This window comes from Pristis pectinata, chromosome 7 (genome assembly GCF_009764475.1).
Source record: "Pristis pectinata isolate sPriPec2 chromosome 7, sPriPec2.1.pri, whole genome shotgun sequence".
Taxonomy (NCBI): Eukaryota; Metazoa; Chordata; class Chondrichthyes; order Rhinopristiformes; family Pristidae; genus Pristis; species Pristis pectinata.
This window is the reverse complement of record NC_067411.1, coordinates 74,669,370-74,688,375: the sequence shown is the minus strand read 5'-3', so window position 1 is coordinate 74,688,375 and position 19,006 is coordinate 74,669,370. Positions and strand designations below refer to the sequence as shown.

The 19,006-nt window shown below is 37.6% G+C and overlaps 1 protein-coding gene across 1 annotated transcript in view; it reads right to left on the bottom strand.

Moving 5' to 3' along the window:
- The window catches only part of frmd3 (FERM domain containing 3), a 134,257-nt gene that overhangs the window by 6,357 nt on the left and 108,894 nt on the right, over positions 1–19,006 (bottom strand). Inside the window, exons 12-14 of the mRNA XM_052019431.1 lie at positions 18,724–18,798; positions 16,875–16,943; positions 11,278–11,399 (exon numbers count right to left, since the gene is read on the bottom strand). Of these exons, the coding sequence (XP_051875391.1) occupies positions 11,278–11,399; positions 16,875–16,943; positions 18,724–18,798 (266 nt within the window). The remainder of the gene's footprint in view (positions 1–11,277; positions 11,400–16,874; positions 16,944–18,723; positions 18,799–19,006) is intronic.

Here is a 19,006-nt window from a genome sequence, read left to right as displayed (position 1 = left end):
TTTTATGTATTTCCTTACATCCCAAACTATCCAATTTTTACTTACTGCAAACCTTGTATTGCATGCATCTCCCTGATAGTAATCTTTAGTAAGTGCATTCATCCATGTTGCCACAGGCCCTCATGGTTCTGTTCTTTCTTCTTTCAGCTAAAGTATTGTGAATAAACCCTTTCCCACTAGCAGGTGAGAAAACAGTTGTGAATACTACATGTTTATTCCTTGTGTACAGTTTCTTTAACTGCCATTATTTTTCATACTTGAGCTTGAAAGCCACATTTTAAGAAGTCCAGGAGATCTGTGAATGCACTGTTAAATTTCATTATAATTCCAACTGAGTAATAATAACAGGCAATCTAATTCCCCTCAACCTAACACTGTCCGGTTAAACAGGAAATTGCTAAGTTGGACCCAACTTCACAAAAGACTTGCATTTTGCCTGTTTTAACCCTCCAACTGCATCCAACCCACATGTTCCAGCTGGTTCAAATTCCATCCTGTCACTGTAATTGGAAATGTACTCACAAAATCTTTGCAAGTCAAAGCATACAACAGAAAAACACTTAGGGACTATATATCATTTTAGATATCATAATTACAGAACTTATTACAGAAATTCTCATCAGTTGACAACTAAAGCATTTTGCAGCAACTATAAGCATGCTGCTGACCTGTAGTTCTTCTCCTTAGAACAAGGCTCTACATGTACATAATTAGATATGTACAGAACAAGGGGTGGCACAGTGGAGCAGCTAGTAGAGCTGCTACCTCACAGCTCCAGCCAGCTGGATTCAATCCTAATGCAGCGAATGTCTGCGCACTTTCTTCCCGTGACCATATGGGTTTCCCCCTGGTGTTCCAGTTTCCTCCCACATCCAAAAGACGTGTGTGTTGATAGGTTAATTGGCCACTGTTAATTGACCCTAATGAGTAAGTGCTAGTAAAATCTGGGGGGAAACTGAGATGAATAAAATGGGATTCATGTAGGATTAGGGTGGTTTGATGGTTGACACAGATTTGGTGGGCTGAAGGGCCTGTTTCCCTGCTGAATGACTCTATGACCTCGAGAATTCCAATACCAGTAGCTGAAAATTCACATAGGAGAATAATGTAAAATATATAATTTAAAATATATATAAAACAAAATAAGATTTTAAATTTATTACTAGAGGTTTTGACACGCTCCATTAATATAAGTAAATCCAAGTCCAAGAGGATAGCACTTGTGCATCTTGAACAGACGGCTGACATAACCATCCTTCCTTAAATCATTTCACTCTACCCTTCCCCTCTCCACCTCCTAAGATGTGGCAGGATTCTTTCTATCTCTCTCTTTGGGATACCAGAAAATGATCAATAATTCAAACCAACAACAAGGATACTTTACAAAATAAGTTACATTGTCAGGCAGCACGTCTTACTGTGGCTTTCTTCCACAGAGACAGACAGATTTAACACTTTCCACATTAAACCATTGCTGCAACAACAGAGTATTTGCACACATGATGTCTTAAAGCAGCACAGCCTTAAAGCAGCTATGATTGTTCACAACCATCATTACATATGACATGTTACTTCTCCCCATAAGTTGTGATAATAATGAAAAACAAATGGGAAAAGAAACAAACTAGTCTCTGTGTGCTTTAGTTTAGCACAAAGTCTCCCAGAAACTTGGGTCAATGGATTCTTCTTCCAGATTTGCTCCTGACTGGTTACATTACACAAGCGGCTGCTGTGGGACTGATGTGTTTTTGTTCTGCAGTTTTAGTGGTGCTTCCCCTGATATATCTTTATCTGCTTCCATCAAACAAGCTTCTTTAGTGGCCTTCCTGAGATGACATCAGTTCCTCTGATATGGGACATTGTCCTCCATCACAAGCTTCTATGAGCTGGGGTATGCGGTTTGTTGACTCACCACTGCCACCTGCCACATCTGGTGTCGACCTGATGTGGTTTTATTCTAACTGCATCTCCAACTCTTAACTGTGGCAGGTCTTTATTAGTGTGCCCACCTAATTTTTGCGGCTTCCAGTTGTCATTCTACATTTATTTGCATTTCTTGTTTCCCTATTCCATGAAAAACATCTGCATGTTCATCAGTGAGATATAGTAATCTTCACAATCCCGTCATGATGTGCCAATATCTGTCTCAAGATAGATGGCGTGTTTCAGGAGCACATTAAATGTTGCTCCAAAATCAAAACAGCACTGTCTTGACTTAGGAGCAAGCCTTGGCTTATGTGCATCTTGTGTACATTTCTTTTACAAAATGTATCTCATTTTCAACTGGCGTGTTCAATCTGACCTTGTTTCTGTCCCTACACCTTAGCATTTCCATTAACTTTTGATCTCCTCTTAACTGGGCACTGTATATGATTTTCCAATCAACATGCCACACACATTTTCCGATATACAGGGCATTTCATTTTCACTCACTCATGTTGTTACCCACAACCACAGCACCTAGAGAGCATTTTCCTTTTTCTGCCTTTTTTCCTTCCCTCTATGTACTTCCTGCTGTTAGCCATCCAACATTTCTAGCCAGGCTCTGGATGGCTCTGCAGCTTTGCAATTTTTTTTTTTACGTACTTCACTGGAGTTAACTCTGTTTTACATAATAGCTGTTCCCTTAGGGTGGATTCCTGGATCTCATAAATAATCAAATCACTGATCAATATGTCTTTCATATTTGCAGACCTAATTATCTGCTCATAGGTTTGCCTCCATTAGAGATGTTAAAAGGATTCATTCTGCTCCTGCTTATGTGGAAAGAACTGGTAACAGTCAACTATTCACTTCTCAGCGGGTTACAACCAGCTTTCTATGCATCTGGTACATTCTCCAAGGTCTCCTTTGAGGACTTTATGGTATGGTATAATGGGAAAGTTTAATCAAAACCTTAGGTTCAAACACGGCTTAATTTTACAGCAGGAAATCTGCTGTGCATCATCCTATTAACACACCTATTAGATGTCTAGGCATAATTATACAAAGAAGGTGCAATATAAGAGTCACTGGATGACACCAGAACAGAGAGAATATGCTTTTCAGGAAAAGGTGAATAGGCTGGACTATTTCTTTCTGGTAAACAAAACACTAAGGGAAAACTTGAAAGAGGTCTTTAAAATAATTAGGATGAAAGGGTAGATATCCAGAAAATATTTCTGCTAGTAAAGGCATTCAGAACTATATGTCATAAATAAAGAATAGTCTTTAGTAAATCCATTCTTGTTAGTAGTGAAAATTATTTGTCCAAAGAATAGTGAAAACATGGAAGAAGCTGCCATAGATGGTAATTTAAGCCAACTGCATTAATGCATTTAATGAAATACTAGATATGAAAATAAAGAAGAAAGGATATGTTTGTGTAGTTACATGAAGAAGGACAGTAAAATGTTTCAATAAAACTAACAGCATAGACAAGTTAGATGAATAGCTTGTTTCTCTGCTAAGGACTATGCAGCCTTGTAACTCACCATAAATAACCAGTGAGTGTTAAAAATGTGATACCAGTGGATAGCTTCTCACGGTAAGGCAATTGAATTATACACTTGTTGCTATGACCCTCTTGTTCATGTTCCTTAATTGATCAGGCAGAAAAAAAACAGTTGTATTTCTAAAATTTACTTCAAAATAGATGCATACCAATTTAAATTCAGGTTGTGCAAGACAAGAAGCCATCTGTCCGGGTTTCCATGATGTCATTTACTATCTTAATAACACTTACAGAACCTTACTACCATTTCCCTGGGCAATAACATTGTTATGATTGCTATTTTACACATATGGGTCTACTGGAGCAGCCTGGGAAAATATCAGCTGTTGGGTTTACTTCAAAGAACGGCTGACAGCATCCCTTCACAAACACCTGTTACGTTTCTGATTTGGGGAATTACTGTCGCTACACGTTACAATTATAATGTTCTTTGAAATGTATACTTGTAAATATTTATGTACCATTTGTAGCATGAACATTCCAAGCAAATTCCAAGAAATGATAACTTTTTTTAATCACAGAGATAGTTACAAGGAGTCAAAAAATGTATTTAGTCTGATGTTTTCTCAGTAACGTTAATTAATACACTTCAAGGAGACACAAGAGACTGCAGATGCTGGAAATCTGGAGCAACACACAAAGGTGCTGGAGGAACGCAGTGGGTCGGGCAGCATCTATGGAGGGAAATGGACAGTCGACATTTCAGGTTGAGACCCTTCATCTGGACTGGAAAGAAGGAGGAAGATAGTCAGTATAAAAAGGTGGAGGGAAGGGGTGGAGCAAGAGCTGGCAGGTGATAGGTGGATCCAGGTGAGCAGGGTGATAGGTAGATCAGGGAGGGAGGAGACTGGGAATGACATCAGAAGCTCGGAGGTGATAGGTGGAGGTGACAAAGGGCTGAAGAAGATGGAATCTGATAGGAGAGGATGATGGAGCATGGAATAAAGGGAGGGAGCCCATGGGAGGAGTGTATAGGTGATGGGCAGATGGAGAAGGGAAAGAGATAGGGTGATGGGAGCCAGTTGGATCAAGAGGAGAAAAAAGGGGGAAAGGGGACAGAGGGGTCAGTTTCTAGACCACTTTCAGATTGTTCTAATGACCATTTTACATGTCACTTTCATTTTACATTTCAATAGAAAAAGATTTTTTTGCAGTTATCACTGTCTCCAAAGACCTGCAGGCCAGAATCCTGGCAGCTAAGGTTAGGTCACACCCACTAGTGCCCTTTAGAACAGAAACTTTCAGGTTTTCTGGGTCAGCAAGAGGCTGACAAATGCCTATGTCCACTGCAGATGTAAAATAATCACAGTACTGTCTTCTGGAGCTGCCATTGCAAGATCCACCATCAAATACAGTTCTTACTGTCCTCATTATCAGGCAATGAATATTGCAAAAGTTGTTTTGTGTGTGAAGCTCCTTCTACAGGCATAGCCTTGGATATATACAGATGCATTTCAAAAGGCACAAGAACAATCCCTGCTAATAATGAGCACTTCTTCCACATGGTAACACTACTACCTATATCAGGATCGCTCAGTCATATGCCCACTGATGTAATTTCTAACCCAGCAGCCCATGTTCCTCATTTGTAAAGCCAACATCTTTTCCTAAAACTTATTCAACAAAAAAATCAATCATTGGATACGCAGGGCTGAAATTTCTGCGAGCGTGCTCTGGTAACAAATGTGCAATGGAGTAAAATTTCTGGCATCCCATTGACCCAATCCCAAATTCCAAGAACTGCAACACTTGCATAAAGTGACCTGGTTAAAAATTAGAGGTTTTATACATAATCAGGTGGTTCCCAATTTCAGCAACTGCCTGAACCAGTCTGAACCACCATCTAAAAATGTTGCAACGTGGAAGTCAGAAAGTGCTGGTGGGCTGGTGCATCTGACCTTCCACTCTGCCGCTGATCACAGCACTGGTTCTCAGGGCACTGTGACATATGTCATCAACTGGGATTGAAAAGAAGTGTTTTGATCTTTATTTATTTTAAGTAATATTAATGCTTTTAAATTATTTTCTGATCAGTTAAATGCACTCTGTACTAACTTCAATGCACTCTGTACTAACTCAATGTAACTGTACTGTGTAATGAATTGACCTGTACGATCAGTATGCAAGACAAGCTTTTCACTGTACTTCGGTACAAGTGACAATAATAAACCAATACCAATACTTTTAAATAAAGATATTGTTTTTCAACAGCAATTAAATGCCAAAAAGCCATCAGGACAGTCCAGGGGCAAGGCTTCAACACCTGCAGTTTGAGGCCTCATCACTGCTCATGGATGACTCTGATTCACAAGTTAGCCATGGCAACAAGGCTCAGAACTTCATTCATATCTCAGAGCCACCAAAGGTTATAGCAGCTACAGGGATTGACCAGGGAGTGAATGTGAGGTGCAGGGCAGATCAAGCACAACCCAGCCCAAGATGTGAAACAGTTGATTATATAATGATCATAGATTTGACTGTTAAATCGAATTATGGTGAATAGTGAGAAGTCAGAAGAGCCATGGAATGCAGAGGGGTTTAAACTGGTTCCCCGACAAAACTGGCAGAGGATAACAAAGCTTGGTTAGTCCACACCTATTGAACTTCAAATTGGATAATTCTAAGTAAGTTATTCCAACATCTGTAGATGACAAGGTTTAAAAAGATGAGAATGAAATTAATACAGATTTAGAAAGACATGCTCTAATTAAGGACAGCCAGCTCTAATTTGCTAAAAGCAATTCAATTTTGTCTTTGTTTCTGAAAAGTGAAATTAATAGTTGCCTGGTCAGAGGATTGGTTAATTAAGGATGATCATTATGGATTTGCAAAGGGCAAGTTACATCTGACAAATTTAATTGAACTCTTTGAGGAAATGCAGTATAATAATTAAGGAAACACAGAGTGTGTTGCGTTTATGGATTTTTGAAAGGCTTGATGAATTTCCACACAGGAAGCTTGTTGATAAAAGTAAGGCTCCTAGTATTTAAACCAAAGTGATAGGATGTCAGCAAAAGGTCAGAAAACTGTATTAATGATTCATGAATGCTTTCCATGCTAGAGCAGTAATGAAGAGTGGTATTCACCCAGGGTCCACAAGAGCACAATATATGCATCCAGATATATATATCTGCGCTCTTGTATGATGAAAAGTGCTATATAAATGCAAGTCGTTCTTTAAGTATGTGATTAATTGTATATGACCTTAGGACAATACTGACAGATTAATAGTTTTAACAGATGGATATTGAAAGAGAGTACTATTTTTGGAGAAAGAATGTAGTGTTAATTTACATCAAGAATGACATAAAGTTAACAGTAATAGTTTGAATGAGTGATATAAGCAAATAACAGTGATTTAGATGGGCAAATCTTTAAAACACAATGTTGTAAATAAAATTGTAAAGCCTGCCATGGATTATAAAAAAGGAAGAAGTACATAGAACATAGAACACTACAGCACAGTACAAGCCCACAATGTTGTGCCGAAATTTTATCCTGCTCTAAGATCTATCTAACCCTTCCCTCCCCATAGCCCCCTATCTTTCTATCAATCATGTGCCTATCTAAAAGTCTCTTAAATGTCCCTAATGTATCTGTCCCCCCCCCCCCTCCACAACCTCTGCCGGCAGTGCATTCCACACACCCACCACTCACTGTGTAAAAAAAAAGTTACCCCTGACATCCCCCTTATACCTTCCTCCAGTCACCTTAAAATTATGCCCCCTCATATTAGCCATTGTCGCCCTGGGAAAAAGTCTCTGACTGTCCACTCAATCTATGCCTCTTATCATCTTGTACACCTCTATCAAGTCACCTCTCATCCTCCTTCTCTCCAAAGAGAAAAGCCCTAGCTTGCTCAACCTATCCTCATAAGGCATGCTCTCCAATCCAGGCAACATCCTGGTAAATCTCTTTTGCACCCTCTCTAAAGCTTCCACATCCTTTCTATAATGAGGCAACCAGAACTGAACACAATATTCCAAGTGTGGTCTGACAAGAGTTCTATAGAGCTGCAACATCACCTTGCGGCTCTTGAACTCAATACCCCGATTAATGAATGCCAACACTCCATACGCCTTCTTAACAACCCTATTGATCTGCGTGGCAACCTTGAGGGATCTATGGACATGGACCCCAAGATCCCACTGTTCCTCCACACTGCTAAGAGTCCTGCCATTAACCTTGTACTCTGCCTCCGAATTCGATCTCCCGGTGTATCACTTCACATTTATCCGGGTTGAACTCCATCTGCCACTTCTCAGCCCAGCTCTGCATTCTATCAATATCCTGTTGTAATGTGAAATATACACAAAGAGTTGTTGCTGTGACTTGCGGCAGATAATGAAAGAACTAACATGAAGGATAAATCCACTTAACTTTGACTTCACCAATCTACCCGTCATAGATGCATCTGTTCATGTTAGTAATGGTAGAAATAAGCACCATAGGCTCCTTACAGAAATGAAGTCCCTATTTTACATTGTATGGGACTACCTCTGTTCCAGATGGGATAGATTCAGAACAGATCGAGCAGCTCAAATTAAGTGTCTAAAAATTGTTGTAGATCATCAAATCTTTGTTTGAAAATACCTCAATAGCCTCACCCCTTCCTTATCTCTGTAATCTCGTCAGTTCTACAGCTCTCCAAGTCTAGCTCTTGGGTGCAACCAACTTTAATTGCACCTCCATTGGCAGCCATTGCCTTCAGCTTCTATTGCCTTACTCTCTAGCATTCCTTCCCAAACCTCTCTGCATCTTTACATCACCTTCACCCTTTAAAGCATTCCTTAAAACCTACTCAACTGTCCCACAATGTCCTTCTGTAGCATGGATTCAAATATGAATTGTTAATGCTCTTGTGCAGTAACTCTGGATATTTACTGATAAGACATTTGAATGATTCCCTTTTACAATGAGATGGACTATGGCCTCACGATCTACATTGTTGTGACCTCGCACCTTATTGCACTGCACTTTCTCTGTAGCTGTGACACTTTACTCTGTACTGTTATTGTTTTTACCTGTACTATATCAATGCACTCTGTACTAACTCAATGTAACTGCACTGTATAATGAATTGACCTGTATGATCGGTATGCAAGACAAGTTTTTCACTGTACCTCAGTACAAGTGACAATAATAAACCAATACCAATACTTTGTTAAATAAAAATTGTTTTTGTAGCCCTTGTTATCCCATACAAGGAAAGAACATTTAGATTGTTTATTACAAAAAGTGCAATTACCAGAACAATACTTTTCTCCCTTATGTTCAGAAGTTCTAATGATGAACCAAAGATACACTGATCATCCACATGGCTGGATTAGGGTTAGGATTAGTTCTCCAATTCTTTTTATCTAGACTGGGGTTCCCATTAACTGTGTTTCATAGATATGTTAAATGGTTTGCCCATGTAATTATTTGCTTTGCTGATATCTTTAACTGTGTTTGAGGAAAATGTACACAGTCTTCACACAAGCTTTACAAGATAGAAGCTTCCTCATCTTATTGTTAAGAAAAGCAAGCTGTGATTCTGGCAGTCAGTCAGTCAATGGACACAGAATTAACATTCAGGTTCGCTTTGAACAGAAAAAAATAATTAAAGAGCAATTATTTGGCTATGGAAAGGAGACAAAATTGATCAGAATGGATCTTATTCGACCTGGTCTGTAACCCGGACTCATGCCTACAGTGTTCACCTACCCAGGATTAATTCTTCCAGATGCCGAGCTGGAAAAGCTGATCCTCTGCACCGGAGAGGTATGCACTGAGGCTGAGCATGTTCCAAGCAGTGAATAGGCCTCAGGCAGTGAGTTGCTGAGGTTCAGCCGTGAAATCCCCTGCTCATCTTTGACTACAGCTTTTCAAAATTTTTTAAAATCTCTGATAGAAAATTGTAAAAACTATCATAGTAGTTTTAAAGTCTTAAAGAATATAAACATTATTTTAAATATCTCATTAAGTAACAAATAATTAAAAGCAGCTACTTGCCTTCAGTTTTTTCACAGGGTCTCTGAGTGGTCATTTTTACATCAGCTATCCCTGGTATAAAGCTGGGGGCTGATGTGAAGTGCATCAGTACTTCATTGATGGGCTCAATATGGCTATTGTCGACTCACTTGGATCATGTGAGTTTGTACATATTAACTCTAGTGTTTGTTACCTATGCATGTAACAGCTTAAAGCATGCCTGACAGAGAAAATACTGAGCCTTTTCTCAATGAAACCCATGAAATGAAAAGAGCTGTAGCAATATGAAAAAAAAATTGGCTAAGTATCAGAAGAGTAGGAATGAAAAATTGTTTTTTTGAACTGGAGGCATGTGCAAGTGGAGTTCCCCTGAAGTCAATTCTACATCACTGCTTGCTTTAATACATGGTAAAGGCTTGGACCTGGGTGTACAGAGCACATTCTCCAAGTTTGCAAATTACACAAAACCTTGAGGCATAAACTGTCTGGAGGATAGTAATAGATTTCATGGATACTGGCAGTATAGTGGAATGAGCAGATGAAATTTAACACTGAGGATTGCATAGTGTTAGATTTTGGTAGAAAGAATGAGTAGAGGCAAGATAAAATAAAAGGCATAATTCTAAAGAAGGTATAAAAACAGATCTTGGATTACATTGCATGATTTGTTGAAGGAGACACGTTCGGATGAGAAAGTGGTGAAGCCTATATGGATCCTCAGCTTTACAAGTAGAGGCACAGAATACAACAGCAACGAAATCTTGATCAACCTTATAAAACACTGGATCTGCCACAGCTGAGTATTGTGCCCCGTTCTTGATATTAGGAAAGATGCAAAGGTTTTAGAAAGGGTGCAGAAGAGATTTACTGAAATGATTCAAGGGATGAGGGACTTTAGTTACGTCAATAGACTGGATATACTGAGCCTGTTCTCCTTGGTACAGAGGAGGATGCAAGGGGTTATGACAGATTTTTTAAATTATTAAGGATATAGACAAATGGAGAGAAACTCTTCCCATTAGACATGGACTAGGGGATACAGAACAAAGGTGTGGCAAAAGAACTAGAAGTAACATGAAGAGTACCTAGGGTCTGGAGTGCATTGCCAGGGGTAATAGTAGAGGCAGATTCAACTGTAACATTCAAAAGAAAGCTGGAAAGTATCTGAAAAGAGAGAATTTGCAGGGCTATAGGGAAAGGACAGGAGAGGAGGACCAGTTGATTGCCCTTACATAGAGCTGGTATGGACCTGATGGGCCAATGGCCTTCTTACATGCTGTTAGCTTCTATGATTCTGTAATGTTCAGTTCAGCAGCTCATTCCATGCTACAGACATTACAGAGAACAGTTAGAGCTTTGATAGATGTGGCAATTTAAAATGTGGACTGAAAATCAATCCCTGTGATTTACTGTAAGTTCCCACACTTGCTCTTTTATGAATTTAGTTTTTCTTCATAAGTGGGCTGACTTGTGGCCATACTAAATAGTATTTGGAGAATTCATACCAGGAATAGGTTGTGATTTAATGTAATTGTATTCCTCAGCCACCTGTTGCCACTGTGCAATAAACCAAGTTCCTATAGGAAAGTTGTCACACTGATAAAAATTGGTAAGCAAAGCAAATAAAAGAAATCTCAAGGGAATATAATTGTTTTCATTATTGGACTGTGAGGATTTCTTGTACACTATCCCACACAGGCAGCTTTAAAAATGATTTAATAAGTGGATGGTTTTCAACTCCTTTTTACATGATTTTTATCCTCTGTTGGACTGTGAAGCGGGTCAAGGGGAAAGTACAAATGGATTCTCACCATCTATAGTGGAGTGCTCCTCAGACTCATCAGGGGATGGGAGACACGATTCCACAGTTTCCATATTTGTTATCAACTGCTTGGATAGAGAACTGTAACTCCGACTCTGAGCAAGTGTGGACCTGGAAAAAAATGATGGTACTGTTAGCTGATACACAATACATTTTGGACACCAGTAACAGAAATAGATGAATTACCCTGTTGATAGTTTTCTGCTTTCCATAAAATAGCCAAGTGTTTTAAATAACTTCTCATGTTGTTTATTTATTCTTCAATGTATACATGTAATTTTACATTTGTAGATTTCTATATCTTCTCAATTTTGTTTTATTTTCAACAATTCCTATACATTTTAGAGTTTTCAAACAACTCCTAAAATTAGGGATGTCAGTAACCATCTCTCGGCCGACATTCAATGTTATTTATTTATTCTTCTATGTATACATGTAATTTTACATTTGCAGATTTTTCTCTATCTTCCCAATTTTTATTTTCAACAATTCCTATACATTTTAGAGTTTTCAAACAACTCCTGAAATTAAGGATGTCGGTGACCATGTCTTGGCCAACATTCAATGTTCCCCATTGGAAGTTTGTTTGCCCGAATATTAGATGAAAGGAAATTAGATCTGTCTGTATTGTGCTATAATTGAATAGCCTGCCAACACTCATTCAAGGCTCAAACATAAATACTAGTTTGAACAGAATACTGCCTCCTGTCCTCCATGAAGAACCACTGAGAAAGAAATTTTAAAAATTAAGTCAAAACCAACAGTACAAATTAAAATAGCTTTGCAGAAAAGCAAGGTCTGCGTTTAGTACTCTTTAATCATTTGTGGGTAAATGCATCACAAGGTATTCAACTACAGACAAAAGAACAATTCAGGTTCTACTCCTTTCATGGCAGAGTTATCACATTCCAAGTGGATTAATAGTCCAAGCACAATGGCTCTTGGGTGGCTGAAAGCAATATTTCAACCACAGTCTCTGCTGCCTATGACCACTGCTGGCAAACGAGCATTGATGAAGTCTATTGTTAACAATATCAGGCTTGGCTGGGAGGTCCAACCACTTCAGAATTATTTAGTACAGACTGCAGTGTACCAAGAAACTGGCAATGAGGTTTGCAAAAGCAAGGGTTACAACTGAACAAAATATTGAGGCAGGAAGAGGAAAGATTTTATTCGCACACTTGTTGAAACCTCACATTGAAAAGCAAGTGGAGATCACTTCTCACACAAAGGCCAGGAAAATCTTACACTTGGCCATCCCTGTGCACATTGCAGAGTGCATCATCTTCACCGGGTTATGGGTAACACGAGCAAACATTCTTTAACCAATCCTCAGTGCATGCAGGTGTGTTAAGAAACAGATCATTTGGCAAACTGTTACAAATAGAATGCCATAGGTAATGACAACTTATGTTGATAAAACAAACACCTAAAAATTCATTGGTAACACTAGCTACACTATATAAAAGCAGCTGCGCATCCTACTCTGCCTTTGAAATTCAGTCTGAATTGAGTAAAAGGTGCAGACACTACCATATAGAATATCATTGGTAGTTGCCAGGGATTAATTTCCCAGCTGTAACTTTTAAAAAGCTAAACAGGAAAGTGAACTGTCCAGAGGAAGTGTTACGGACTCAGTGAATGTCCCTTTAAGATAGAGAGTGTATGTGTATTTGTGTGTGTGGCGTGCTTACGTCAATAGAAGATAAAGGACGTAATGACGTTGTAGAAGTCAGAAGAAGAGAGAGAGACACCAGCCTGCTAGTTTTCTCTATCGATGGATGAGAAACAATAACTGTGTCTGCCACTGAAATCCATGTATGGAAGTTGGAAGTAATCCGGTGGAGTTCACTTTGTTGCTGACCTGTAGAAGGAAACAGGTATTTGTGTGTGGACGACCACGATTCGGATGCTTTTCGGGGTGAGGAAGTCACTACCGAGTAAACACTGAAGTGTCGTTTGGGTTCCATCGTGGAACATTTGGACTTCGTAATTACTCTCTCTATGTTCTCTACATCTACGTCTTATCTTCAGACAACGGTGGTTGTTGAAGAAGCCCTTGCTCATGTTTCACCTTATGGCTTGCGGAACTGAACTTTAAGAACCATTCCTGAACTTGGAGTTTGGGACTTTGTCACACACACACAAAGAGTTTAGTTTTGGGGTTAACGTTCAAGGTTTAACATTTTTGAATTCTAACATACTAACAGTTTTACTTCTATTTTTCGTATTATCATAAGTAGTGATTAATAAAATAGTTTTTAACACTGAATCATGCTTAGTGTGTTTCTTTTGTTGCTGGTTCGTGACAGAAGCAATAAGTCTGCAAAAGGACATAGACCTGTTAAACTAGTGAACAAGACAATGGAATATGAAGAGTGTGAGGTCATTTACTTTGGTAAGAAGAATAGAAGTACGTTTAATTTAGTGGGGATCTCAATGTGAAAGTATATGAAAAGCAGTAACTAAGTATCCAGATACAATAAGCAATTAGGAACGCAAATGGTATGTTGGCTCTATTGCAAGAGGTTTCGAGTACAAAAGTAAGAAAATCTTGCTGAGATTATACAGGGCTTTGGTGTGACCTCCCCTAGTGTATAACTGAGATGGATAGAGTTCTGGACACTAAGAGAATCAGAAAAAAGACCTTTGGCACAGGATTAGCCACACTGCTAATGAATGGCAGAACCAGCTTTTCTTTCTTTCTTTTTCAATCTTTTTATTAATTTTCAAATTAATGCAGATTAATACATATAACATCAGTAATTATACATGTAATACAAAGAGATCGGGAGGACAGTCATGACATATATAGTCATAAAGAATAAAAAATATATTCTAGGCCCCATGGTTTCTTGGTAAACAAATATATTACAAAAAAAACCAAAAGGAGAAAGAAAAAGATTTATTATATATATTAAAAAAACAAATCGAAAAAAAATTATAAGTAATAAAATGAAACAAACTAAAAAAAATTTCAAAAGGAAAAAAACTGGACTGATATTTCTCGATGAACAAAGAGCATTATTATGTCATCAACTCCGCTCCTCTAAATTCAAAGATTATTGAAAAGGGATCTATATCATATGAATATATTGAATAAGTGGAGTCCAAACTTCCTCAAATATAAGCGAAGAATCAACAGTGCCACTCCTAATTTTTTCTAAGTTTAAACATGATATAGTTTGAGAAAACCATTGAAAAGTGGTGGGAGGTATTGGATCCTTCCACTTAAACAAAATGGATCACTTGGCCATTAATTTAACAAAGGCAATCATATGACAAGCAGCAGCAGATAGGTGGCCAGATTCCATCTTTGGTAACCCAAAAATTGCAGTGATTGGGTGAGGTTGTAAATCAATATTCAATACAGTTGAAATAATGTTAAAAATGTCCTTCCAATATTTTTCCAAAAGAGGACAGGACTAAAACATATGCGTCAGGGAAGCCACCTCCGAATTACATCTATCACATATGGGATTTACATGGTGATAAAAACAGGCTAACTTGTCCTTCGACATATGGGTCCTGTGAACCATCTTAAATTGTATCAAAGAGTGTCTGGCACACATTGAAGATGTATTAACTAATTGAAGAATTTTTTTCCATATCTCTGTGGGTAAAAGTATCTGGAGTTCTTTTTCCCATTCATTCTTAATTTTATCAAGTGTCTTTGGATGTATTTTCATAATTAGATCATAAATTATTGCTATCAAGCCCTTCTGATAGGGATTAAAGCCTAAAATTTTTTCCATAATTTCAATTTTATATGGAGTCGGAAAAGAAGGCATAGTAACTTTTAAAAAATTTCTAATCTGTAAGTATCGAAAAAAGTGTGATTTAGGCAAACTGTATTTATTAGACAACTGTTCAAAAGCAAAAAACAGTTATCCATGAATAGATCACAAAAACATGTTATTCCCTTCATTTTCCATAAAGAAAAAGCTAAGTCGATTCTGGATGGTTGAAAGAAAAAATTAGATTGAATGGGGCTTGATAAAACTAAATTTATCCAATCCAAAGAATTTACGGAATTGAAACCATATTCGTATTGTATGTTTAACTATTGGGTTAGTCATATGTTTACTCAATTTAGTAAGTGCAAAAGGGAGTGAGGCTCCTAAAATAGAAACTAATGAAAACCTTGCACTGATTCATACTCAAAGTATACCCATTTGGGACATTGAATTACATCTAAATCTTGTGCCCAAAAAATTAAATTTCTGATATTAATTGCCCAGTAATATAATCTAAGGTTAGGCAAAGCCATGCCACCATCCTTTTTTAATTGTTGTAAATATTTCTTACTTAACCTTGGGTTTTTATTCTGCCATATATATGAAAGAATTTTAGAATCAATAGTGTCAAAAAAAGATTTCAGGATGAAAGTTGGAATCACCTGAAATAGATATAAAAATTTTGGTAAAATATTCATCTTAACCGCATTAATTTGGCCTATCAATGATAGAGATAATGGGGACCATTTCATAAATAATTGTTTAATGTGATCAATTAAAGGTAACAAGTTAACTTTAAACAGGTCCTTATGCTTCTTGGTAATTTTAACACCCAAATACGTAAAATGGTCTGTTACTAATCTAAATGGTAATTGCCTATAAATTGAGGTTTGCATATTTAATGGAAAGAGTTCATTCTTATTAAAATTTAATCTATAACCAGAAAAAACACTAAACTGAGCAAGCGGTGATAACACTACAGGGATGGATTCCTCCGGGTTAGAAATATAAAGTAACAAGTCATCTGCATATAGAGATACCTTATGAATCCCCCATCCATGAGTGATACCAAATATATTAAAGGAATCCCAAAGGGCAATTGCCATGGGTTCCAAAGCAATATCAAATAATAAAGGACTTAGAGGGCAACCCTGTCTAGTACCTCGAAAAAGCCTGAACAGAGGGGATCTCTGATTACTAGTAAGTATTGAAGCCATAGGTGTATGATAAATTAATTTGATCGCAGATATAAAATTGGGACTAAAATTAAATTTCTCAAGTGTATTAAATAAATATTCCCATTCAACTCTATCAAATGCCTTTTCAGCACCTAATGAAATAACACATTCTGGAATTTTAGATGAGGAGGTATATATAATATTCATTAACCTCCTAATGTTAAAATGCAAATAATGATTCTGGATACATCCTGCCTGGTCATCAGAGATAATTTGTGGAAGAACCTTTTCCAATCTAGAAGCCAATATTTTGGAAAATATTTTGGAATACACATTTAATAAAGAAATAAGTCTATAAGATGCACATTCAGTGGGATCTTTATCCTTTTTAAGAATTAGAGAGATAGTAGCTAGAACAAGCTCATTGGGCTGAATTATTTATTCCTGTTTATGTTTCCAGTGGTCTTAAAAGCCTGATGTCTAAGGTTGGGGAATACAAGAGGGGGATCCAAGAAATACCAAGTACCTAAGGAAGGACTAACTAAATACAATTCAAAACAAATTAGCCATTTTCTTAACTATAGCGGAGTGTTTCCTGAATAACACATCATTCTCAACACTGGGTTCCTTAGTGATAACAAAGTGAAAGGAATGTTTTGTTTTACTGTTACCTGTGAAATTCAGGAGGGGTGCGCTGAATTTTGGTGCTTGCTTCTATAACTTCTTTGGCAACTCTTCCACTACAAATAAGATAAAGATTATATAAGGTAAATGTCTAGTTTTTTTAAAAATAATGATATTGCTGAATAAAACAGTAGATAAGAACTGCCTATGTAGAAAATATACCTAAATAAAGCAGCTAATACTGGCCTTCTCCCACCATCAACTTTTATTTATTCAAGCATGCCCACAATTACTTCTTCAGTCCTGGGTATTAAAGTAGGATTATAAATCCCATATACCACCACTTGATCCATAGCCTACCATGCCTTGGTGAGATACATTCAAATGCTTGTCTAGATACTACTTAAATTTTGTAGTCTGTCTCCATCATCCCCTTGGGCAGTGCATTCCTGATTCCAACCAACCTCAGGATAAAGAAAATCCTCCTCAGATCCCCTCTAAACCTTCTGCCTTTTACCTTACACTTATGCCCACTAGTTTAAGACACCTCTGTTATGGGAAAAAGTTTTTTACTATTTTCCTTATCTCTTCTCCTCATAGTTTTGTACACCTCTTGTAGGTCTCCGCTCAGCTTCCTCCATTCAAATGGAAAAACAAACACCGCCTATCTAGTCCCTCCTCATTACTAAAATACTGTACTCCATTCCCAGCAACATCCAGGTAAATCTCCTCTGCAACCACATCTTTCCTGTAATGTGGCAACCAAAATTGCACACAATATTCCAGATGTGGCCTGACCAATGTTTTATTAAGTTGTACCATAACCTTCCTGCCCTTGCTAATGAAGGCCAAGTATCCAGTATGTCTTTTTCACCGCTCTATGTATCTATGCAATCACCTTCCAGGATCCTTCAACTTATACACCAAGGTTCCTCTGTTCCTCAATAACTTTCAGCTGATTCTCTGGGAGAAATGAACACCACAGCTGAACCTAATATTCTTTCATCTAAATGTTGTCTTATTGGTTACCATACAGCATTCAGAAGCCCTGGCTAGTTTCCCTTTTTCTAGAATCTGAGATCAATTTTACCAGTCCTGCATCATGATATCCAATGTAGGTTAATTCAAAAAGGCCAGTAATGAAAAATTGAGGTCAATCCCAGTATTCTGGAGTTATTATTTATAAAACAAAGACTGGTCCATCACTTGAAACTTAAAATGTACTATGGAATAATCACACATACAGCAAGTGGACTTGAACCTTCTCACCACTGGCCTCCATGGATGATCTCTGACTACAGCTTCCATCTCCTTCCTACCCTATTTCCTCTGCTTTTACTGTATCTTTCTCTGCCCATATGTTTGTTTCTCTCTGCATAACCTAACTAGAAATAGGAATTGTATGTATTATATCTACAATCTTTTTTGTCTCTCTCAACAGGAATCAACGAGAATTTCCGACAAAATAAAAATAGAAAACTCTAACCCTCAAGAGAAAGGCACAACCTGTGATGTGAGCCCTCCAAAATGTGAAATCATTATAAGCACTCACTATTTTCTAACCACTCTCTATTCTCTAAACAGAAGACTCTGTTGTGTCCAATGAATAAAGTAAGAAGTTGATATGTTGATTGAGTGTCACAGCTGCACCAGTTGTATGCCGACGTGAAATTATGTGGACCAGCAGACTAATATCAGGAATTAATAACAGATTCTAATTTTGGACATTCCCGACACATAAACCTGCCGTCACAGAGTTCAGATACCATTGTATGTTAAGACAGTTTTCATAGTCGGGTTATTATAGAAAACATAGGTCACAAATTCATTTACTCTTAAGACAAAATAAGACAGCAAATTTATTGAAACAATCTTGACAGAAAAGAAAGCATTCACCTGAAGCGAAATCTCCTGCCTTTGAAAAAGATGTTGCTGCTGGAGACAGTCTTAATTTGACTAGATTTTGCATATCTATAATACGATAGAAAAAGTTATTAACACTTGGTGTTTTAGAGAAAAACCTATATCCACATATACTGTTCTGCATTATATCGAAGGCAAGATTCACTGCTTCTGCGCATTAGTCCACAATTCTTCAGTTCATTAAAAGTTTAATGGGGAAAATTGCAGACTGGTGAGTTCACATGGTGAATACCCCAGCCTAAAAGAGAAGTGGCAT